The sequence below is a fragment of the Panicum hallii genome, chromosome 3 (genome assembly GCF_002211085.1).
Source record: "Panicum hallii strain FIL2 chromosome 3, PHallii_v3.1, whole genome shotgun sequence".
Classification (NCBI taxonomy): Eukaryota; Viridiplantae; Streptophyta; class Magnoliopsida; order Poales; family Poaceae; genus Panicum; species Panicum hallii.
Genome location: NC_038044.1, coordinates 63,670,497 through 63,693,971, shown reverse-complemented (window position 1 = coordinate 63,693,971; position 23,475 = coordinate 63,670,497). Strand labels below are relative to the sequence as shown.

The window sequence follows — 23,475 nt, the reverse complement described above, 5'->3', positions numbered from 1 at the left end:
GTAATGGCTGTATGAAAATTTTGATCTTTCATCCTTCTTGGGTGAAAATTGGAAGGATCATGTCTGTCTTACATGACCTTTGTTTTTTTATGTTCGTGTCTTATAAATTCTTACATGTCTGTCTTACATGACCTTTGATTTTTTGGGTGATAATTCTTTGCTTTTTAAATACATTTGGATTAATACATCGATTGCTTGTGAATGAAAAAATAGTTGATTGCGATCCTCACATTAGTGATGGGTGAAAAGGCGGTGTGGGATAATGCCACTTTGAAGGACTTCATTGATATCTGCAAGGAGGAGCTTATTCTTGGGAATAGACCAAATGGTTGTTTCACTAGAACTGGTTGGAAGAACCTTGAGGATAAACTTCTTGCAAGAGCCGGGTTGAAACTAGTGAGGTCACAATTGAAGAATAAATTGGACAACATGAAAAAAGATTACACCGTGTTCATGGAACTGAAAAATGCTGCCACTGGGCTTGGATGGGATGATGCGAATCAAAGTGTTGAGTGTTCTAGCACGTGGTGGGATGAACATCTTGCGGTGAGTTAAGTTTTGTTTTTTGAAGGGAATTCTATTTGCCTTTGTTATACTTTGTTCCTAACCTTGCTAAATTTATTTTACAGCAATGCAACAACCCAGAGAGAGGTATCAAGTGTGTCCATGTCAAGTTTCGAAAGAGGGGGCCGAAGTACCTTGATGATTTACATCTGCTGTTTGAGAAGGTGCATGTCACCGGTGCTTCCGCATCATGCCCGGGAGATATTCCTTCAAGTGACTCGAGTGATGAGGAACTAGTGGAGATTACTCCCATTGAGAAACCAAAACCAGCAGGAAAGAAGCGCAAACAATTGTCTAGTCAGATTGAAGAGAAGGAGGAGAAGAGTCCATTTTTCCGGATGTAGAAGAACACATGCATGAGGATTGAAAGTGCAGCTGATAAAATTGGATCAAGTCTTGAAGCATCATCGGCTCCTCCGCAATCCAGCCGTGTTCCAACTATTGCAGAAGCTATGAGAATGGTGAAGGATTGTGGTATTCAGGAAAAAACTGCTTTGATGCACACAGCTCACTTATGCATCATGAAGTCTGTATTTAGAGAGTTTTTTGGTGCGCTTGAAACAAACGAAGGAAGGTTTGATTTGATTGAGAGGGAGCACGAGTTAAAGAAGGGCATATAGATCAATTTCTCTTGTGTTTGAACCATTTATTTGCTTACGTTCTCGTATGTTCGAACAATTGTCTTGTATGTTGGAACCAGTGTTGTTTTTTATCTTGGAACCAGTTTTGTTATGTATGTTGGAACCAGATTTGTAGTGTATGGTGGAACTATTTTTTTCCGTGTATGTTTAATAATTTTTTCTTGCATTTTTTGAACAATTTACTTTCTTTATGTAGATGGATGCGAATATGGAAGAGCTGGCTAGAAAAGGGCAGCAGTCTCTTCTTTCACTAAATGAGTTATCTCAACATGCTGCGCTTCTTGGAAATCTGGCTGCTCTTTACAATGAGCGATATGCTAATAAAGCTGAATATAGAGCAAAAGAAGATCCGGAATCTGGTTATGATTGGGTCATGAAGTGCTTCAAGCGTCCAAGATACTTTTACAAGATGTTTCAGATGAGTACAGTGGTTTTTATGGCTCTTCATGATTTATTGGTGTCTTCATATGGTTTGAAATCCTCTAGAAATGTTACATCAATAGAATCATTAGCAATGTTCTTATGGATTGTTGGAGGGCCTCAGTCATTTTCCTAAGCTGAAAACCATTTTGTCCGGTCAACATGGACAGTTCATATGAAATTTAAGGAGGTATTGAAGTGTTTACTTAAATTAGCAAAACACAACATCAAACCGAAGGATCCAACATTTAGCAATGAATATGAGAAGTTAAAAGAACCTCGTTTCTGGCCTCATTTCAAGGGTGCTATTGGTGCAATAGATGGATCACATATTCCGGTTATTGTTCCGGTTGATAAGGTAATTAACTATACTTGTCGTCATGGATATACATCACAAAATGTACTTGCCATATGTGACTTTGATATGAGGTTCACATTTGTGGTTGCTGGATGGGCGGGTTCCACACATGATACACGGATCCTTAACCATGCATTGGCAAACTTTCCTTCATTTCCTGTACCTCCTAAAGGTAAATTGTCCCTTATACACTTTGATCATCATTTTTTACAATGCTAACTTATTTTTCATTTTCAGATAACTACTATCTTGTTGACTCCGGTTATCCAAATCGAACTGGATACCTTGCACCTTTTAAGGGGAGTACGTACCATATACCAGAATTTCGTCATCGTCGTGGACGTCCACCGCAAGGAAAGAATGAGTTATTCAACTTTTTGCACTCCTCTCTCCGCAATGTCATTGAGCGAGCATTTGGAGTTCTCAAGCAAAAATGGCGCATATTGAAAGCTATGCCGAGTTTCTCAGCTGACCGGCAGAAAGAGATCATTATAGTGTGTTTTGCGCTACACAATTTCATTCGTGATAGTCAGTTGCGTGATAAGGAGTTTGAGAGGTGTGACGCAGATGAGGAGTATATGCCAGGAGCATCAAATGTTGAGGAACAAACTCAAGATAGAGGAAGAGAATGAAGTTACTATAAACACAATTCATGATAGGATAGCTGCTTCGATAGAAAATGCAAGGGGAACATGAAATTGCTATGTAGCTGACAACTCTTTTGAAATTAACAATGCACTTATTTATATATGTAATATAATTTCGTGAAAAACATGTCGTCAATGCAAAGTTTACATCATTTCGCTCATTTCACATATAAACAACATATCAGGATCTCAGGGACATTACGGATATTTTACATCAATTCACAGTTTCACAGCAGGTTTAATCAAACGGCGTTCAGCTTTTTCACAGCAGCTTTCTCACAGCAACTTTCTCACAGCAGCTTTTTCACAGCTCACAGCTGAACCAAACGCACGCTTAAGGAATTTGGAACCGTTGGATCAGTTTTCTGTTCGAACTGTCGAAGGGAAGCGGCAGCGTTGCTGGCCGAAGCGGAGGCCCACTTACTTTGAGCCCATCCTTCTTTGTTGAGGCCCGCGTCCGGCAATTTGGTCCGCGTGGCCCTCCCTCTCGCTCGTCGCCGACTCCAGCCACCACAAACCTTTATCACGATGTGATGTGATTCTCGAAGAACGAAACGGAAGAAAGTCTTTTGTTGAATGGATGATCCTCTGAAAAGCAATCAGCTCACACTCTTGTGTACTGACAGACAGAGGGAAAACTACCGATCACATGCAGGGGACGAAACTGCAAGTCCTCATTCAGTTTCAGAAATTAAGAGCAGATACAATCAGAAGATCACAACGATAAGTCAGATTAGCATCGGAGATTCAGTGCACAACTTCAGTAAGTCCAAATTTTCAGGACCCTTGCATGGTCTCCTTGAACTCTGGGTTGGAAGCTAATGCTGCGTGACCCAAAACAAAAATGTCAGTTCCTTTTGGTTTCATTCAGAGTATAACCAATACTAACAGTCACAGCCACAATGCTGGTACAAACGCAGAGCAGCACGAAAAACTGAAGCCAGCAGCATTCGAATTGGGCTGTATGTACGCGGTTGCCAAGGAGAAAGAATACCAACAACGAATCTCTGATCAAACGTTGAGAGATGTATGCTGAACCACATGCATCTATCATGAACACAATACGCAATTTGAGTTGATTACACAACAGCACGTACAACTTCTACCAAAAAGCTACAAAACGTTTCAATGAACGGATTTAATTTGCCAATACCCTCCTGCTACTACAAACAACCCCCCCAAAAAAATTACAGCACCAACCAACATGAGCAGAAGCAACAAAGCAGCACCAACCAACATTAGCAGAATACTGCACGAACTAAGCATCGCGCATGATTAAAAAAAAACAAATAGAAAAGGCAAACACATCAGAAACCACATCAAAAGTACCAGATCGTAGTTCTCGTTCAGAAACGTCAAAGCACAAGAGGACGTCTACTAGCTAAACCAGTTTGGACTGACTGTTAGACAGACCGGATAGTGGCCTGTCCCTACATTTGTACACTAAAAGGAGCTACTACGTGGTTTGTACCACAACCAGCGACACTGAAAAAGATGGAGATACTATCAGGCAAAACTGCGATTCAAAGAATGCTGCACACATCTGGAAGCTTTCATTATTCCTTCGTATCATCAACAAATCATTCCAGCTTTTGTACCTGCAGCCAATGTTACAATGGTAACATAACTCAGATGAACGGGCACGATATATTTCATTGTACAAATAAACAAAAAAGATGATAGATGAAGTATGGATTCATCAGGTTTTGCATTCAGAGGATAGCGAAACTTACAGATTTAGCTGTTACTACTTAGTATGCCTCAGCATCAATATCCCTAGCCTTGTACTCAGCACCAGCTTCATTAGTAGCATTAGTCCTACGCTTAGCTCGAAGCTGATTGCTGGACAAGAAAAAACATACAAGCAACCATGCTCCAGTTACTGGATGTATGAATTATTTTACAGTAATGCAGCTCACAGACAGGATGACATTCCTCTTTCGTCAACCAAAACCAACATTGCATTATAACATCATATATGAATAATATATTAAAACGCCACAATCTGTCACAGTATTTTGGCCAAAACTGAAGATCTATATCATCCAAATTCAGAGCACTCCTCACAAAACAAGAAAATTCAGAGCACCAAAGTAAAAAAACTGGTACATCCTAATTTCTGAATTATGATAACACAAAAGCTGATCAAAGATACTATTTTGCACACGAGGTATCCAAAGGCAAAGGCGGATGGGTTTGTTGTTCTCTAGACTGGTTAACTAGACCAAAATGCACGTCAAACTAGAATACGCAACAGAGCAAATAGTAAGAACCAACAGAAAATATTAAGAAAAGACTACCAAAAGGCATCAATCAAAGTCATGTAACATACATTCAAAATGACCAGTGATGCGTCTAGTTGATGCCAAGTAGCAAGGTATGCATCGAGATCATTTACAGAACCCGACACAGAACAGCACAAACCAATTCAGAGGTGCAACAATGGGTACACATCAAACCAACGTTAAAAAAAAAAAAACTAGCATGTTCAGATAATGCCATTCATCCAAAGTAATGAAGTTGCTGTACTATTTCCAAAAATTTGCTAGTGTCCAGTTCAGTTCCTGAATGAACAGCAAACTGAGGTAACAGTAAGGCAAACCAATAGGGAAAGGTGGTAAAAGCACCACAACATTTGTAAGGAAACAGAGCATGGGTCTCACTGAACGTTATCACTTGATTACAACTAACAGATAGCTCAAGTAGAACTGAACAGACAACCCAAATAGAAGTATCTACAACAGCATTACCTGACATACACTCCAAATTTCCAATCACATTAGGCCAAACCATGTTTAGAAAACAGTAACTAACAAATTCAGAAAACACTATTCATCCACCAATACTTCATTGATGTAACCATTTCAGAAACTAGACTGCATCACTGCAAGCAAGCATCAGCATAGGCTGTCAAGGCAAATGGCACAATGTATCTACAAAGATGGGATGCAGTGCGATCCAACAGGGACAAGACCAATTCCTATTCAGAGATGTAACTGTGCATATAAATCAATCGATCAAACAGATTCAGATAAGGCCATTCAACCATCAATAACGAAATCAGTAGATCTAGATTCTAGAAGACGGGATGCAGGGCGATACAACAAACATACTACAGGATCGGAGTAGAAACGAGGAGGAAGCAGGGCATATGATGGAATGGAACCTTTACCCGGAGGCAGAGACCGCGGCCAATGAGCTGACGTAGGGGATGAAATCGGCGTAGTAGCCGCTGCCGGGGACGAAGGTGATGGTGCGCGTGGTGCGCCCTTCGAGGTCCATGGCGACGACCATCTGTGCCGTGGGGTCCCACATGACGACCTCGGCCTTGCCCTGCGAGCGAAGCAGCGTGACGTCCTGGCGTCCCCTGAGGCATCCCCCCTCGAAGTGGCCCGCCAGAGTCCACGCGACGCCGCCGTTGGTGTCGCGGCGCGCGAAGTCGAGGCAGATGACGACGACGGCGCTGACGCGGTCGTCCATGCAGGTGGCGCAGAGCGTGCCCTCCATCTCGCCGAGCTCCCAGACGGGCCACTGCTGCACCTCCATGGGCGCGGGGACGAGGTCCGAGCACCCCGAGACGGGCTCGTAGCAGAGGAAGAATCCCATGGTGGTGCGCCAGAAGGCGCATCCGTGCGCGCCGACCCCGGACAACGGGACGACGGTCTCGGCCGCGGCGACCCCGGCGCCGATGGTCCACTCCCAGGTCCTGGACGAGAAGGACTCGAAGGCGTAGATGCCGTCCCCGATGGGGAAGGCGACGGCGACGTGGTAGTGGCGGTAGAAGCCGCGGCCGTCGTCCTTGCCCTCGGCCTCCTCGTCGCCGTCGTCGACGACGTCGAAGGTGATGACGACGGCGGGGTCCCCGTGGGCGAAGTGGGCGCGCGCGGGGGGCGGGAGTCGCGCGCGCGTGAAGGCGAGCGGGTTGGCGACGTAGTAGTCCCCGGAGGCTCTGCCGCGGAGGCAGACGAGGCCGCGGGTGGAGGCGAGCGCGGCGGCGGCGTCCTCGTGGATGAGGGAGGAGAAGGTGGGGTCCGGGACGAGCTGCTTGGCGCCGCGGTAGGCGTCCCCGGGCGCGGCGGGCTCGAAGGCGGCGTAGCGGACGGCCCCGCCGAGCGCGTGGTGGAAGAGGCCCGCGAGCGGCCTGGGGAGCGGCGGGGCTGGGGTCGGGTAGGCGGCGTCCTCGTCCTCGGCGTCGGAGAGCGCGTAGACACCCTCGGCGTCGTCGGCGCAGGCGGCGGCGAGGAGGTGGGCGGCGGCGGCGGCGGAGTCGGAGTCGGAGTCGGAGTCGGTGGCGGAGTCCGGGGTGCCGCAGCCGGAGGAGAGCACGAGGATGAGGTCGTCGTCGTCGGAGGATGTGCAGGAGTCGAGGACGACCCAGTCGTCGGCGGAGTCCTGGTCCGAGTCCATGGCGATCGCTAGGGTTTGTTGGCGGTGGGGTAGGGGATCGGATGGGGGAATGCGGGGGGATGTGGGGCTGCGGGCTGCGGCGAGGGGTTTTAATAGGAGGGGAGGGGGAGGGGGAGGGGAAAGAGAGCCCGAGGCTTGGGAAGCGAATGCTTGCTATCGCCGCCGCGGGCCCGCATGTCAGTGGGAGGGGTCGTGCGCTGAAGTTCCAGGTGTCGCAGGGGAAAAGATGTTCCTCCTTTATTTTCCATCTGGAGACCTCCGTCGTTGACTTGACAGGTCAAGGCCTGCACTGCACTGCCCTGCAGAGCTCGTGCTCGATCTCGGCTGCTTCCTTGGCCGGCACGTCAGAGTCATGGATTATTGACAGTCGTCGATCGGCAATTCCTGATTAAATAATAAATATACGTGCGTGCGTGCCAAGACTAGTTGTTGCTAAGTAGACGAAAAAGGCCCACCACCTCCACGGGCCGTAGCGGTTCTAGCTTTAAACGGGCCGATTGCAGGCTGAAACAGCGGCAGCGGCAGCAGTTGAGTAACGGGGAGGCAAGGCGAGGGACACAAAGAAAGCTGCAAACCGTGGCTCACATCATGCGCTGTCCTAGTGTCCTTCCTGTCCTGTCCTCCAGCGAAGGAAGTCTCCTCTGCTCAGCCATGAAAAAGGCAAAAGTCTTCTCTGCTCGGCCATGAAAAAGGCAGAGTCTCCTCTGTTCATTTCTTGCTGGGATCACAGTATTTGCGCAGTGTGATTGATACTCTCATCATCAGCACGCATTGTTAAGGCAGAACCAGGCAGCAGCAGCTCTCTACACGCTACATATCACTCCAGATTAAGGCCCCGTTTGGAATAAAGGAATGAAAAATACAGGAATAGGAAAAAACGTAGGAATGGGCAAAACGTAGGAATCAAGAAGATGAGAAAACCACAGGAATTCAAAACACAGGAAATTAGAATTGTTGTTGTTTGGATTGCAGGAAACATACAAGTTTGAATATTTGAACCACGGAGGGTACTAGCCGTTGCAAGCACATACTAGCCGTTGGACATGTTGCACACATGCTAGTCGTTGGGCATAAGACCGTTGGACCTCTCTAGCTAGCTTCTTGCTATATAATTCACCCATATGACATACAACATTGCAAGAGCCATTCAAACACACTCACCCACCTGCAGCAAACCAAGTAGTAGTATTCATTTTCATGGATTCAAACTACCATCATAGGTCCAGAAATGATGCTGAGTTTATTTTCTGCATATTGCCCACATTACAGCCCACATTACAGGAAGATACCTCTTCCCAAGCATCACAAAAATAAGCAATACACACTTCTTGTAGGAATGGAGCCACATTTATACATGAGACTCTAACTAGTCATGAAATCGTGTGTAGAACCAGATTTCATATGGAGAGAGAGATATTCCAAGCATTAGTCCAAAGATTGCGTGAAAATAATCTTGCTGATTCAAGGTATGTCTCTGTAGAAGAGCAGCTTGGTATATTTTTATATGCAGTGTCAAAAAATGCTAGCAATCGGACATTGCAAGACCAATTTCAGCATAGTGGAGAGACAATCAGCCGGCACTTCCGGGCAGTGTTGTATGCTCTTACATAATTGACATGCAACTATATACGCCCACCTTCTCTACACCCACATCGTATATTAAGACAACCCAAATTTTCTCCATACTTTCAGGTATTTCTTTTTACTGCTATAGCAATAAGAACTTGAACTAAGCATGATACTAATTCTAGAATGATATGTGCAGAACTGTATTGGCGTTATAGATGGCACTCACATCCCTGTGACAATTCCATTTGGTCAAGAAGAGCCATATAGAAACAGAAAATAAGGTCTCTCACAAAATGTCATGGTGGCTTGCGACTTTGATCTAAGGTTTGTTCATGTACATGCTGGATGGGAGGGGTCAGCCTCTGATGCAAGAGTTCTCCAAGATGCACTCAACCATGGATTTAGTGTGCCACCTGGTAAATTTTATTTAGTGGATGCAGGTTATGCAAACACACCAGAATTTCTTGCTCCGTATCGTGGAACAAGATATCATTTACAAGAACAGGGAAGAGCAGCACAAAAACCACAGAACTACAAGGAATTATTCAACCTCCGACATGCTCAGCTACGAAATCATATAGAGAGAATTATTGGTATACTAAAAATGAGGTATCCAATACTCAAAGCTGCTACATTATATGACATTAGTACACAGGTTGACATTGCTGTAGCTTGTTGTGTAACTCACAATTTTATACGGCTACACAATGGAGATATGTCATTGCCCCAGGATGCCTCTATAGATATCAATGAACAAAACATGAGGTCTGTACCACAAAGAGATGATCGATATAACAGTGATGTGCCAACATTTAACAATGAGCATCAAGCAGGAAATGCAATGCGAGATGACATAGCTATGAGAATGTGGGAAGATTATATTACAAGACGAACAAGTCAAAGATAGAGAAGTTCTTATATTAATTGTAAACTCGTCCACTCTCATGAGTCGGTTAATTTGTACCTTGCTAATTATCAGTTATGTTATGAGCACTGCTATATTAGTACTCTATACAAAAGTCAGGCTACCCAATGTTGCAGTAGTTAGTACTACAGCAATTGATCACAAAATAAACATGCGTACCTGCACACATGTAACAAAAGCTAGTCTTATGGAAGCTAAAGTTGTTTGCGTAGCCACCCTAGTCGAAACTGGTCACTAGTAAATGAGAGAAACACTTCCCTGGCTGGTGGATTGTCTTTGAAAATGTCTGCTGCCTTGATCATTTCTTCCATCAGTAGTTCTTCAGCCATCCCCTCAAGTGTTGACACACAATTTTTTATGCTGTATGGATCCTCCATTTTTTTTTCCTCAATAGCTGTAAATCGATCAATCTCCTCTTTTTTGAGCCTTAAGTATCTCTCATGGAAATCATTGGATGAAGTAGTGTCAGGTTTTGGCCTTTTTGCCCGCCTTTTGTCTGGCACTTGTGGAGTTGAAATAGATGGTCTGGAATTTATGCATGGTAGCTCTGGAACTTGTTCTGAATCAAATGCGGTTTGATCAACAAAAGGTTGTTCTTTTTCTCCTTCCAGTGCCTCAAGAAATGCAGAGTCATTTGCTTGGTCTGAGAATTGACTAAATGCATCAGTACCAAACCAGTTGGTTTCATCCTTGCTTCCCCCTTCTTCAGAAATAAAATTCAATGACGAATCTGATCCTGCTACTCCTACAGGTTGTTTCTCCCTATTTGAATAATGATCCATTCCACGACAGCTTCTCCCTTCAGCATATCGTCCTGTATAGATTATATGAAAAATTATTATACACATATACAAGTATAGGAATACGTGCAGTTAGTAAAGATTTAAGTTCAGCTGCAACTCACCATCATAGAGAGCAAACAGATCGTTATAATATGGAAATGACTTGTCTCGCCAGCGAAGAAGGGCTTCTTTGTTTCTACGTGCTTCTAGCGATTTCCAAACCACATCTCGCGCTGTGACCATCATCCTGTCAGGATCCCAACCAAAACCACTTTCTGCAGACAAATCTTTTACAACTCGATACTCTTTTTTCATATCCTGCTCCTTTTGTTTTACTTGAGAAACAGAGTACAAGGTTGAAAATTTTTTATTGAATTGCTCTGTAATACTCTTCCATGCCTCCTTGCTCCATGCATTGTTTGTTCGGAATCTGGGCACATCATGATCTTTTAATAGCCCAATAAGATAAACAATCATTTGATGATTCCAATTTGCTCTACCAGATTTGCTTTTTGGGCCTAATCAGAAATACAATCTTAGTTTTAGAATAATACAAAGAAAGCACCTAATCTTGCTTTATATGAGGTCACAACTTTGACATCATCAGGCTGCTATATTTTCTGTATGCACGAGGGCAATTGCGAAAGTTGGATTGTACAATTGCATTTTGCTAAGCATACAATGACTATCCGTATGTCTTACACGAGTGTAAAAATAATCTCTGATCCACACTGTTACAATGTTTGCTCAACTTGGTGTCTAGTAAATGAGCAAGGCTTCGAACAATAAGTAAAAGTATAAATAAAAGGTTTATGGTCCTGTAACATCTCAAGTCTTCAGTTTTCCTAATTATCAGTCAACCACACCTTTTTTTTTCACAAAGGAAAAATTCGATTCAGACAAATGAAAAATTCCAGGCCACAAGTAGTGCAGAGGCACGGACAAGTCGTTTTCAACAATTAGTTTCTCAAGGACAAATAGCAGAAGCAAACAATTAACGTGCATGCTTCCATTCCTCTGGATAGGTTCGCTACAAGTTGCGATACTCTGATAGATACAGTGCAAATAAAAAGAGAGTATGCGCAAATATTTTTCATTGTAGCTACGGAGTACACTGCTTTTGCCGGCATTGGGTTGGGTGCAGACCCGGCTCTAGGCCAAGGCAGGGCCAAAGGTCCTGGGGTGAAGAAGCAAGCGAGGACCCAGAGCCGGGGCAGCGCCGGCGGTCAAGCGGCAAGAAGTGGCGATACTCTCGTATCGTGCCACTGACGCGTACAGCACCCTCCATCACAGCGGCACCCCCGCCAGCCCTCTCCAGCTCCACCTCGACGCCTGGAAACACGATTCACCACCGCCATCCTACCTCCCTACACTGAGATAAGGCAGGGAGAGCTGAGATCTTTACCTGTTTCTTGTGAAATTACTTCATCCCCTCCAGATTGAGAACCACAATCTAGTGTTGATGGAAGGGGAAAAGGCAGAGGAGGGCGATTCCGTTGAGCAGATGAGCTACTTGGTCGTGGATTCGTCATCTTGAGATCCAATCTTGAGGCAGATGAGCCTAGTTCTGTAGAGCCATGGTTGGGGATGAGAGCTTCGTGAGGAAGAGAAAAAGCAGACCCGGACGGAGAGAGAACCTGAGAGACAGAGACGGAGAAAGAGCGAGCCTTTCTTTCCTTTGACTCGGAGTGGATTTTTTGATTCCTGTAAAATGCACACCCGTAGTTTCCTTTCCTACGGAACGGATCGCCGGTTTCCTCCGTTCCAAACGTAGCAGCGTGTTTCCTTTCCTATCGATTGTATTCCTACAAAAATCCTTTGATTTTCCTTTGATCCAAACGGGGCCTAAAGGGAAACAAAAGTATGGGGTGTGCGTGAACAGCTCGAACACAGGCGTTCATTCTACTTTTTTTGCTCGATCACCTCAACTATTTGGCAGCAGTACCAGGCATATGTAGCATTAGCAGGTGGTGTGTCTAATGATTTGATAATTAACCTTAACCTCTGCACAGTACTACTAACAGATGTGGTAGCATCATCGAGCAGCTAGGTATATAGTATTCTGTCCAGGTGTGTCAGTGAGTGGGGCTAGCTAAGCAGGTCGGTCGGTCCAGCCAGAAGTGCGCACACACCTCGCATGCATGCACATAAAAGTTTCCTAATTAACCAGGGCATCTCTCGCTTTTCCATCTATCGCTTTTCCATTACTGCATGTCATGTGTAGTATTCTTCATTCGTCTTCCTGAATGGTGGCAGTGTTTTCGGCATCATTTGCAGTTAAGTGTACTGCAGCACACGTCTTTTCTTTTCCTTGCAAAAAAAAAAAAAAACCAGTGAGCTAGAATCGATGGAGCTCGATGCGTACGGTCGCAATCGTGCAAGTCTACATCGATCACACGCACGGCAGCAAGTCTACATACACAACACAACAACTCAACGAAGCAATCAAAGATTGAGAGGACACGCAGAATCCATCGCCCGCATCACTACGTGTATGATCGAGCCGATGGTGATGATAAGATTATGGAGGCAGGCAGGGGTGGTGGCTGGGGCGTGTCGCTCCCTCGCTGCCCCAATCCTCAGCGCAACTGGAAATCTATCCAGTCCCTTGGGCCAAACTTTTGTGCCATCCTCCGTCCTCGTCTTGCTCTCTTATATTTTCTTTTGGAATTTTAGAGAGATTTCTCATCATTCTCTCTCTACACGCTGTACGTACTCTTCTCATATTTGTTCCCCTTTCATTTCTGATACAGGCCTCCTCCAAAAGTTAAAGTAAGCTACTAGTTTATACGTCTAAAAATATATTTCCTAACAGTTAGAGAGAGCCAAACACTAGCTCATACATCCAAGATAGATCCACGTATCAACCTCACTTGCTGATTGAACTAGATATAGCTCTTTTCTCTCTCTCCCCTCTCCTGTTGACAGGCGACAAAGAGCCAGGCCGGCCACCTATTGACAGGCGGGCTCATGGCGAGGAATTCATTAGAAAAAAGGTGAGCACATGCACGCACAGTTAATTATACACTCCTATATCCTTAAAGAATGTTCATTTCTACACTAGCCTGGAAGAAGAACTAATAGGAAGAGTCAGGCCTGGCGCATCACTGCTGTCGGTAGGTGATGTATACTAGTATAATACTAGAATGTATATAATGCAAAATGGCATCGTATTTCTTATATATAGCAAAATAGTTAACCCTTTCTTATTTAGGCACCCTAGCTAGCTTGTGTTTTTCTAGAGGGAGTGTCAGTAAAAGGATCGATGTACTCCAGCTTGAGGGACAGGACAGCCAGCCTACAAACCTGGCCTGCCATGGTCAGTGCAAGGAGCAAATGAAAAGCACTAGTATGCTTTACCCACGACCACGATATGCTACAATTCGTTACATCTTGCTCCAGCTGCCTAGTAGCAACGGAGAGTGCAGTGAGATCTGCAAAACACGTGGGGCAATAGAAGAAGACTCTCCTCTAGCTGAAGGAAGCAAGCTTTGCTGCAGAATTAATTTGCAGTTTGCCACCCAGTCAACGAGAAACAAGTTGCAATTTGTGATGGTGATCAGTGATGGTGATGGCGATGGCGATGGCGATGATCAGAGGTGAGATTGAGGAGGATCGTCGGTTGCGCTGTCGCTGCCACCTGCCTCGACCTCCCGTGCCATCCCATCCCGTCCCGTCCCGTTGCAAATTTGCAACAGCTGCACGCACCGCACCGCGCTTGCCTTTTCCTTCGCTGACGCTGTGGGCCCGCGCGGGGTCCACAGTCATTCAATCCACCCACCGGCCTCAGCTGCTGCAGGAATGCATGCAGGATCTAGCACCAGTAGAATGAATGAGTCGGTCCACCACCTTTCCGATTCGCACCTCGTGCAATCTTCTAATCCTCTCCTCTCCTCACGCTACTACTACTCTGGACAAGGAAATCGTCTGCGTTACTTTTCTTTTCTAATTTAAGAAATACCCTTATTTTCCAGGGGCGAAACCGCAAATGCTCCCCGAAACAAATAAAATCGGGGGAAAGAAGCGCAATTATTTCCAGGCCTGCAACTGAGTTGCCTGCGCTGCTACCGCGAGCAGGAATAATTACGAGGGGCGCTCCTTGCTTGCTTGCTTTAAAGCCACTCCTCTCTCTCTCTCTCGAACGGAGGAATAAATTCTTCGCCCACTGCCGCAAGAAAGGCACCTCCCTCCCCTCACCGCCGCCGGGAAAGCTTCCATCTTTGTCCCCATTTGCCCGCACCTCATCCCTCCCCCGGCCAGCCTTGTCCCCGAGGCGAGGCGAGGCGAGGCGAGGCGGGCGGCGGTGAGGCCCTCCCCTCATCCTCCGTCGATGTGACCCCCTCCCCGGTCAGCTGACTGAGGTGATTTCCCCTTCCCCTGTTCACTCCTCCGGGGAGCCGATTGCTGCGTTCAAGAAGCCTCGCATCTTGCCTCGGGCCGCGTGTTTTCTTTTTCTGTGTGTGGATTCTATCGTTTTTTCCTTGAGAAAATCGCATCTTTTCTCCTTGGTTCAAGGGCAGCAGCCGCGAGGGCGTTTCCCTTGACGCCACAGATTTTTCTTGCCTTAATTTGGAGCTGAATCCCGCCTTCTTTTGGGCGTTTCGTAGATCTGTTCAGGGGGGAGTTTTTTTTTGGCAAAATTGCTGGCACCAGATTGCCCCCCGCGTAATGTCTTGTTTTCCTTTTCCTTCTCCTCGAGGCCTGTCGGTTCTTTTCGCTGAATTTCGCTTGTCGATTTTAGGAGTTCCAATCCATCCACCTGATGCAGCTTTAGTCGTTTCAGAGTCCTCCTAATTCATCCTCTATATTTACTACTTTCTTGCAGAACAGGACCCTGTGGTGGTGAATTTCCCCCTCCCCTCTGTGCTCTGTGTGCCACCGATTACCGAGCCGGTCACGTATGAGGAACTGGAAGATCGGGGAGAGCTCCAACGTCTGGGTCAATTTGGTCGCCGTCCCGGCCAATCTCGCCATCGCGGCTCTGGAATTCGCGCTGTGGAGCTCCGTCTGGTGTTTCCTGGCCGTTTCCTCCATCAATTTCTGACCCGAATTCGGAGCACCCAGTCTGTGGGGTTATCAGTGCACTAGTAGGCCACTGGAGCCGGAGCAGTTGCAGCAAAAGGAACGGGCCACCTTCTCTGAGTCGGGATTAGGTGCGGTCCTCAGCTCAAAAGGGCTCGTTTGGTGAGAACTTTTGCTTGCTGTCTGTCTGCTTGTGTCCTTGGTGATGGAGATTGCCGGAATAGGGGTTGGAAGGACATTCTGATTTAATTGAGATTTTCTGATTCCATTGGTTGAGGATGGAGGAGAGGCTACCCGAGGCAGGTGCTGGCGATTTGAGGGCCGAGGATGACTTCAGGAGCTGCTGTGGGGACGAGGAAGAGTGGGAGGACACTGAGGAGTCCTTCACCGCCGGCGTTGCAAAGGGGGAGCTTGATGAGACCTCGGTGCGGCTGTTCTTCAAGGGCGTCTCGAGCCCGGAGGCAGAGGGGAAGAAATTGTCTGGGATAGGGGTGGTGATGGAGAGGTCGCCTGGAGTGCCTGTTCTGAAGGTGCAGAAGAAGCTGGATTTCTATGTGGAGGAGCTGGTGGCCGAGCACTTGGCACTCATGGATGGCCTGCTGGTGGCGCTGCAGAATGGGATAAGGAAGATCTTCGCCTTCACCAATTCAGAGAAGCTATACTTTCAGGTAAGAGCCTTTTGTCATTTCATAATGTGTTGTTTGTGCAGAATCGGTTAAGCATGCATCTAGTTTCAGTCAGCTCATTGAAGTATTGCTTGCTGCAATAGGACTTTGCATAGCACGCTTTATATTTGTAGATTTCGTAGACTTGACTGGGACTCTTAATGTTTGTAAATATGCTCTTTAAAAGCTAATACCTAGATTCTAAATTTGCATTGTTGAGTGGTGAGTGGTTGCAAATCAATCTTTCTTCAGCTTTGAAGTGCATTTTTTAATAAAAAAAACATATTAGCAGACAGTAGAAGCAGTGTACATAAATGAATGAATTATGCATATATTAGTTGTATATGTTGCTGTTGTTTCTGGACCTATTGGCTGACTCCAAATTAGTTATTTAACCAATTCAATCAGGCATAGGCTCATAGTATATAATCATGCTGTTCGCAAGTCCAATGGCTAATCGGCTATGTATACAAATACTACTGGTTGAACAGTTTTGCATTAATACTTTACACTCGAGGACACACTGAATTGAATTGAGACGATGCAAATTCTTGAATGGTGGTGAATATGTGAGGACTCACAGCTGTATGCTTGACATGTTTCTAATTTAGCCGCTGTTTGCGCTTTTGTACATTTATGTATACCATTTTGTATGTCTTTTGCAGTTTTATATGTTTTTTATTAAAATTCGGTCCCAAGCATAAAGATTACTCATTAACCATCATGCAATTTCAGTTCAGTTGTCTTCCCCGTGTATATGTGCTTTAAATTAACATCTGTGCATCGTTTGATAACTGGGCATGTCTTTTTATTGTCTTTTGTTCTGACAGATTGCAGAAGCTGAAATTCTTGAAGACCAGCTTTTGGTAGCCTTAGGGCACAGAATTCTTGAACTAGTTGATAAACTGGAAGACTTTGATTTGATATTGCTTCCTAGCTTTGAACTTGAGAGGCCCTTACAGTTGGCCAAAGAAGCGATAGGCATCAGGTATCTTTCTCCCTATGAGGTTGGCATCTGCCCGATCTGCTGTGAGGAAAAACTAGGTTCTCAGATGGTCAAGACAGGTTGTTCACACACATTTTGCTATAATTGCCTGACTGCATATGTTGAAGAGAAGCTGCTGACCTCAAAGCAGCCTATAAGGTGTCCACAATTCAGGTGTAAATATCTAATTTCAGCTAGTGAATGTAAATCATTCCTTCCAGTTAGCAGCTATGATTCCCTGGAGAGAGCATTTGCAGAAGCTGGCACCTCAGGCATGGAAAGATTTTATTGTCCCTTTCCAAATTGTTCTGTGTTATTAGACCTTAGTCAGCACTTTTCTAGGGCAAGTTCATCAATTCAGTCAGATCTTAGTTGTGTTGAGTGCCCGGAATGCCACAGAGATATTTGTATCAACTGTGGAGTGCCATGGCATATCATGATGGGCTGTGATGAGTACCAGAGCTTGCCTGTCGAAGAAAGAGATGCTGGAGACCTATCATTGCATCGGCTTGCTCAAAACAATAGGTGGAGGCGTTGTCAGAGATGTCGACGAATGATTGAACTAACACAAGGCTGCTTCCATATGACTTGCTGGTATGATCTCCATGTTTGTCTTTTACATAATAAGACAATTTTTATGCAATGAACTGAGCTATACTGTTGTCTAAATCAGTAAGCAGCACTTATCTCCTGGTTTCCTTGGTTTTGTCAAAAGTATCCAGTACCCAAACCGAGGTCACCAAAATGCTAGTGATTATGACCCATGAAGAAATGATGTTTATGTTTTAGTGTAGAGTAAAAATTCCTAGTTTGCTTTGGCTAAGAATCCAATATTGAAAGTTTTCCGAAATCAATAGACATGTGGTAGCTGCTAGTTATAGGAATGTAAGGCACGGTTGCTTGTCTTGAAAATGTTCGTATTAAAGTCAGATTGCTCACTTGTTCTTCCATTTTTTTTTCTGAGGTTGGTTGGTCTTCCATGATTCTGGTTCCCAAAACAATGCTGCATATTTGTTGCATGACAAAAATGATGCCATAAAAATCTTGTAGCATGAACAGTACTGCAGATTTGCTGCATACTATAGTACCATGATAATGTCTCTACTCTATTATGTTTGCATGGGCATACTTGGACACTCTGCTGCTTTGAAGTGGTGAAGCATGTTTTGTGTTGCTGTCAGTCTGTCACACATGGCCCGTTGCCCTAAAAATGCATGCACTAAAGATTGTTGATTCATAAATACATGTTCTGTTCTTTACCTGCTAATAATGGTCATTTTGTCACTTGTGCAGGTGTGGGCACGAGTTCTGCTACTCCTGTGGCGCTGACTATGCTAGCGGTGTACAAACATGCCAATGCGTGTTCTGGGACGATGAAGCTATTGAGCCATCCTCCGCAGCACGATCCAGCCAAGCAGCATCTGAGATCTGGGCATGGGACACATTTGATTGCATGCCAACCGCCGTCGAGGGGTACTCGGAGCAGGAGCGCGCGCAGCTGGCACTCATCCAGAGGTTCCTTGCAGGGGGTTTCAGCCTGGGAGACAACCCCTGCCAGTCGCCACCCCGCTGTGCCGACTCATATATCGTTGACACCATGAAGGACCTCCACCAGCTGCCATGGCTTGAGCGATTTGTCTCAGTGATCAGCGACAGCTACAACGATGACTACATCCAGTGAACAAACAAAAAGGTTATAGATAGCAGTAAAGAAACGGCACATACTAAGTTTCATCTGGAATAATATGTTTCCATGTCCCTGGTTGATAATTGACATATATTAAGGGAAGTGATATGCTTCCTTGCAATGTCACTGTTTGCTCTTGTATTACCTACTTTGGTTTCTGGTGCATCAGCAAAAGAGTTCTCCAGTTGTCACTCTGCAGTTTTAGATTCTTTTTTTTTCTAGTGAGCACATATATTTTCAAGGTTTCTGAAATTAATCGGCAATATGAGCAACTGCCTAGTTGATGCCTTTGGCACTTTCAAATAAATTGCATTGCTTATTTTCTGTTGAGGAAAAGGAAATGTTGGTGAACAGCATTTACGTAACGTTTTGGTCGCTGGTTACCAAGTTATCAGATAGCTCCAGGTGGCCGGTCTATTCGCAAATGGCGCGTATAATTATCTTCAGGAAGAGAAGATAGCGAAGACCGAAGATAAGGTTGTGTTTCCTGTGAGCAGATCTCCAAACTTGTGTTGCACAACTTTTCTGTTCTGAATTCAACCAGATATACCTCCATTTTTTCTTCATCCAAGCTTCCAAGGTGATTTTATACCACATTAACAGTGACACAGCTCCACTAAAAAAGTTGCAGTATTTCAACATTTAAGTTTGGGTTCACTCTGATCAAAATGATCAGAAGTTGCAGCTAGACGGCACAGCCTAAATAGGCATAAATTTGACATCGTGTGACCAGAATAAATGAATCAAACGAATCTGTCTAAACCTTGTTTTACTCTGTTTCCACTAGTCCCAGAAATACATAAGCATGATCATGCGCTGTAGTGACGCGTGATATTCACATTTACAAGGAACATGGCAATGAACAAGCAGTAAAGGGCACAAGATTATAGCAGCTACTTCACAAGATTCGGCAGCATTTTCCGTTGCATACATACTCCCCTTGGAACTCTGGCCATTGGGAGATTTGAACCACTCTACGTTGTGCTTTATGCGCAGCAGGAGTAAGAGCTCACCGTCCTCTCAGGTGGTCTCTGGTTGAGAACCATTCCGCCCTGTGGGTTCTGAACCTGCTGCCCTTGCAGCAATTTCTTTGCTGAAATGAGACAGGAAACACTCCAATGATTTGGTAGTAGCTACAGCAGGTAAACCTTATATCATAGTACATCGTAGCTAGTACATTCTATCAATGTAGAAGAATCCATCTCCTAAAAAAGAATATTTCTAGTCTACATCCCAGTGACTAGCCTATCTGTGTTTTAAGTATTACTCACCAATCTCGTAGAACACATCATTCACATTGATCGCCGTTTTAGCAGATGTTTCCATGAAGAAGAGACCATTCTCTTGAGCATATGCCTTTGCTTCCTGCAGAAAAGGACCATGTTACCAATGGAAAATGCAAAGTATTTGATTTGATAGACACCATTACAATCAATTAACATGGCATAAGCACGAAAAGACATTGCCGCCCTGCCACAACCTTTTTCATGCTCCCAGGACCCAGCTCAGCTTACATGACCCAGCAAACTGGATATAGGTCAGCCTGTCACAATATCTATGTTCCTTCTGCGGTCAATAACTATCAATACTTTTTAGAAGATAGCCAAGACTTCCTATCCTAACAAGGTTGTATCAGAAGATCAGCAGCCAAATTCCATGTACTTTGTTCCCTACTTTTACATACCATATTTTTGATAAATATGCAGTAATTAAATGCAAAACATCTAGGATGAGAAAACACTGAAGGGATGAAGATCCAGCAGCAACTAAAACAAATACAGTAGTACATAAAATATGAGTCAAAATATAGAACTTATAAGAAGCACAGTAACATACTTCTGCTGGCACCTGCCTCGCCTCTAACAAGTCAGCCTTGTTCCCAGCGAGAGCCATTATTGTATTTGGGTTTCCTGAGTTAAAAAGAAATAAAGAAAGTAAAAAATAAACAACATGTATTCAGGTTTCCAAAAATAATTCTTATCATATTTACTGAATCGATTTCTTATACAGATGCCCAACAGCACAAGTGGTCTGTAAGATCTAAAATATTGATACCGTTCCTTTTGAAGGAACTTCTACAACATAAGTGCATATTTCTATATAGAGTATGATGTTACCTTGCGCTTGAAGTTCTTGAACCCATTTCTTCGCACGTGTGAAAGAGGCCTATAGTGCAGAAAAATAAATAATAAGTACCGCTATTCATATGGGCTTACAAACATCTGTATGCTCCTAATATAAAAAAGATGCCAATGACACGGGAATTAATTTGTTGATGGAGACAATCAGAATAAATTTAAAGTTGCCCTGATGTACAGCTCAAGTCATGATTCGGCAGTAGCACCATATTATGAGTGTGTAAAATTTAACTAAGAAACAAGTGGACATGAAGAGAGCCCTAGCTAGCAATGTCAAATAAAATAAAAATGTGAACTGAAATTCTTTTGTTAACATGAAGCAGCGAATCGCAGGAGTCCCATGGCTCAGTAGCACCAAAAGCTACACAATATCGATTCAGATTTTGGGATGCTCATGAATGCAGACAGAAAACAGTGCAAGCATCCAGTTGCTCTAGCTTTGCTGCATCATATTGATTCATTTCTGATGACTCATTTAGTATAAATGTACATTCAAAGGATATATTACACACGCAAACTTGCAACACTGCATTTATGCAGAGCTCAGAGCAGAATTCCCTTAACAATATAATGGCTATACATTACATAGAAACAGATTGGTACAGATCACTATAAACCAAAGTTAGACGCAAAGCTTAGCAGTAATTGCACACAAGGAAGGATGCATGTGAATAATTTTCCAGAACACCTTCTTTCAGTTGTTATTTCAGTGGTATTGACATACTTCAGTTACAGACCACCAACTGGGCAGAGGCACAGAAGGTAGCTAGACTGCAAAGGTATTACCATGTCAAAGAGGAAAAGCAGTGTATACTTTACTAGTTAATATATCGACATATTTAATGCTATTTTTGGACAAAAGGGTAGCTACGAGCAGAGGGCAGCATAACGACAATATGCTTGCGGACTGCAGTAGCTTTTTCTTAAAAAGGAAAAAATGGTCCATTTAAGCGCATTCTTTTCCCATGATCCCATCTAACTCTCTATCCTTTCAGAAGATATTATCATACAAAAATCAAAACGCCAGGAGAACATATGCGCCAAAACACTAGTACACTGGAAGCTCCAAACTTTTGCACTGATCATGAAGAAAGACAGTGCAGTTTGCTATTCTGATCATAGGAGCAAGGGAATTCTTATCAGAGCTACTAGTAATTCCGTCAGTAATAATTGTGTCAGTAATTCTACAGTCATTTGTTTTGACACAAGTCGTACCTGTTAATTTTAGCAATTGCCAAGCATGACTGAGTAAATCATAACATTGAGAAATTACCATCACGGCTCTTTATATTACTATCTCAAGTAAGTATGTCTGCATCGTACTAACCGCATTGGTGATGTCGTAGACAACTATCGCAGCAGCAGCGCCCCGGTAATACATGGGAGCCAAGCTGTGATACCTCTCCTGCCCTGCCGTGTCCCATATCTCAAACTTCACCGTCTCATCGTTCACTGCCAAGGTCTGCGAGAAGAAAGCCGCCCCGATGGTCGATTCCTGCAGCCAAGCTACATATTCAAGCTTCCACTCCACACCACGGACACCTGCGCAGTTCATTTCAGACCCACATGGCCACATGTGAAGGAGTACGGAATCTCACCTGGAATTCGACGAACTGGCCTTTCACAAACCGGAGAACCAGACTGGACTTGCCGGCACCCACATCCCCGAGAAGAACCTGGCGATACAACCCAACAGAGCAAGCAAGCGCGTATAAGCTCAAAATCGCCGTACAAGACAAGAAACCCTTAGTGGGGAAATTCAATCTTTAAACGATCGGGTAAATTCATCAACCCTTTCGCAAAGAAATTCCCAGGAAACGCGGAAGAAGCGGGCATAAACGGTTTTGAGGCCATCATCGGATTGGGGAACAGCGACGAGCGACTCGGGCTCGACAATATTATAGCTGACCAAAAATCCAGACTTGACGGGCGGCAGGATCAAGACACGACGGAATTCGAGGGCTCGGGATGTTGGATCGCTCACCAGCTTGGCGTTGCGGATCTTGTTGCCGCCGGCGGTGGCCGCCATCGAATGGATCACGGTTTGGGATCGAAGGAACCAACCGCCGGAGGGAGAGGGGGAGAGACCTGGGTGGCTGGGGATCAATCAAATCACGCGCACGCGAGCGAGAGATTCCGGGAACAAACTCCTCTTGGGCCTGCTCTTGCAGAAGAAATTGGGGACGCGGAGCTCCTGACGTCCTGTGTGGTTTTGGTTTGGCGTGTCGTGTTGGCTCCTCCTCTGCTCTGCTTTCTGCTTTTGTTATAGTGTGCCTTTCGGACTAAGCCCGAAGCGATTAGCAGAGCGCTCTTTTCCTAGTTTGGTCCCAACATTATTGCGTAATTGCATACGTGTTCTTTGACCAGTGCATCCGACTCGAATTCTTACTTGGACCTCTGACCAGCTTGGCATGGCTTCTTCCAGAGCTGAAGTTGACGTCAGCTATACTACGCTTCCTCACTGATCGTACGAACTTGATGCCGGGAAGTTTTCTTCAGAAAATGCGCTGCAAATAGCATTGATTCGAAACGTACCACTTATTCAGAACTGCGCACTTCGTAGTTGCGCCTTTAAAATTTCTCTTAACGTTAGGTCTGCTCCGTTGCTCTAGGTTCGTTTACCTGCTCCACAAACTGGAACCAAGTCTCTCTAGAAACTCAGAGA

General features: G+C 44.7%; 3 protein-coding genes and 1 pseudogene across 6 annotated transcripts; 2 read left to right on the top strand and 2 right to left on the bottom strand.

Moving 5' to 3' along the window:
• The first annotated feature begins 237 nt into the window (after window positions 1–237).
• LOC112885655 lies at window positions 238–1,761 on the top strand (annotated as a pseudogene).
• Window positions 1,762–3,841: 2,080 nt separating this feature from the next.
• LOC112887871 lies at window positions 3,842–7,112 on the bottom strand. Of its 2 annotated transcripts, none has more exons than XR_003227633.1 (3): window positions 5,797–7,112; window positions 4,364–4,472; window positions 3,842–4,228 (listed from the first exon to the last, which is right to left on the bottom strand). XR_003227633.1 is itself a non-coding variant. In XM_025954153.1 (3 exons), the coding sequence occupies exons 1-2, from the start codon at window positions 7,035–7,037 to the stop codon at window positions 4,382–4,384; spliced, it is 1,326 nt and encodes a 441-aa protein (XP_025809938.1). In that variant the 5' UTR covers window positions 7,038–7,112; the 3' UTR covers window positions 3,842–4,228; window positions 4,364–4,381. The 2 variants fall into 2 exon arrangements, 1 of the variants encoding a protein (XP_025809938.1); XM_025954153.1 differs by having other exon boundaries at window positions 5,803–7,112.
• A 7,262-nt stretch (window positions 7,113–14,374) lies between these two features.
• Window positions 14,375–18,913, top strand: LOC112887596 (ATP-dependent RNA helicase DEAH12, chloroplastic). 3 transcript variants are annotated; one of them, XM_025953820.1, is made up of 5 exons: window positions 14,375–14,674; window positions 15,139–15,497; window positions 15,613–16,003; window positions 16,831–17,579; window positions 18,279–18,666. In XM_025953820.1, the coding sequence occupies exons 3-5, from the start codon at window positions 15,614–15,616 to the stop codon at window positions 18,664–18,666; spliced, it is 1,527 nt and encodes a 508-aa protein (XP_025809605.1). In that variant the 5' UTR covers window positions 14,375–14,674; window positions 15,139–15,497; window position 15,613. The 3 variants fall into 3 exon arrangements, with proteins under 3 accessions (XP_025809605.1, XP_025809603.1, XP_025809604.1); XM_025953818.1 differs by having other exon boundaries at window positions 15,144–16,003; XM_025953819.1 differs by having other exon boundaries at window positions 14,376–14,674; window positions 15,139–16,003; window positions 18,279–18,913.
• A 496-nt stretch (window positions 18,914–19,409) lies between these two features.
• LOC112887597 (ras-related protein RABF2b-like) lies at window positions 19,410–23,083 on the bottom strand. The gene is made up of 7 exons (XM_025953822.1): window positions 22,795–23,083; window positions 22,409–22,486; window positions 22,138–22,305; window positions 20,790–20,838; window positions 20,509–20,582; window positions 19,944–20,037; window positions 19,410–19,765 (listed from the first exon to the last, which is right to left on the bottom strand). Exons 1-7 carry the CDS (start codon window positions 22,837–22,839, stop codon window positions 19,659–19,661), a joined length of 615 nt encoding a protein of 204 aa, XP_025809607.1. The 5' UTR covers window positions 22,840–23,083; the 3' UTR covers window positions 19,410–19,658.
• Between the last annotated feature and the right edge of the window lie 392 nt (window positions 23,084–23,475).

Coding starts and splice junctions, on each gene's coding strand:
- LOC112887597 (XM_025953822.1), bottom strand. CDS start 22,839: ATGGCGGCCACCGCCGGCGGCAACAAGATCCGCAACGCCAAGCTG. Junction 22,487..22,794: donor AGATCCGCAACGCCAAGCTG/GTGAGCGATCCA, acceptor TTGTATCGCCAG/GTTCTTCTCGGGGATGTGGG. Junction 20,038..20,508: donor CGAGGCAGGTGCCAGCAGAA/GTATGTTACTGT, acceptor CCTTTTCTGCAG/GAAGCAAAGGCATATGCTCA.
- LOC112887596 (XM_025953819.1), top strand. CDS start 15,614: ATGGAGGAGAGGCTACCCGAGGCAGGTGCTGGCGATTTGAGGGCCGAG. Junction 16,004..16,830: donor CAGAGAAGCTATACTTTCAG/GTAAGAGCCTTT, acceptor TTGTTCTGACAG/ATTGCAGAAGCTGAAATTCT. Junction 17,580..18,278: donor TGCTTCCATATGACTTGCTG/GTATGATCTCCA, acceptor TCACTTGTGCAG/GTGTGGGCACGAGTTCTGCT.
- LOC112887871 (XM_025954153.1), bottom strand. CDS start 7,037: ATGGACTCGGACCAGGACTCCGCCGACGACTGGGTCGTCCTCGACTCC. Junction 4,473..5,802: donor GCCGCGGTCTCTGCCTCCGG/GTAAAGGTTCCA, acceptor TTTCTTGTCCAG/CAATCAGCTTCGAGCTAAGC.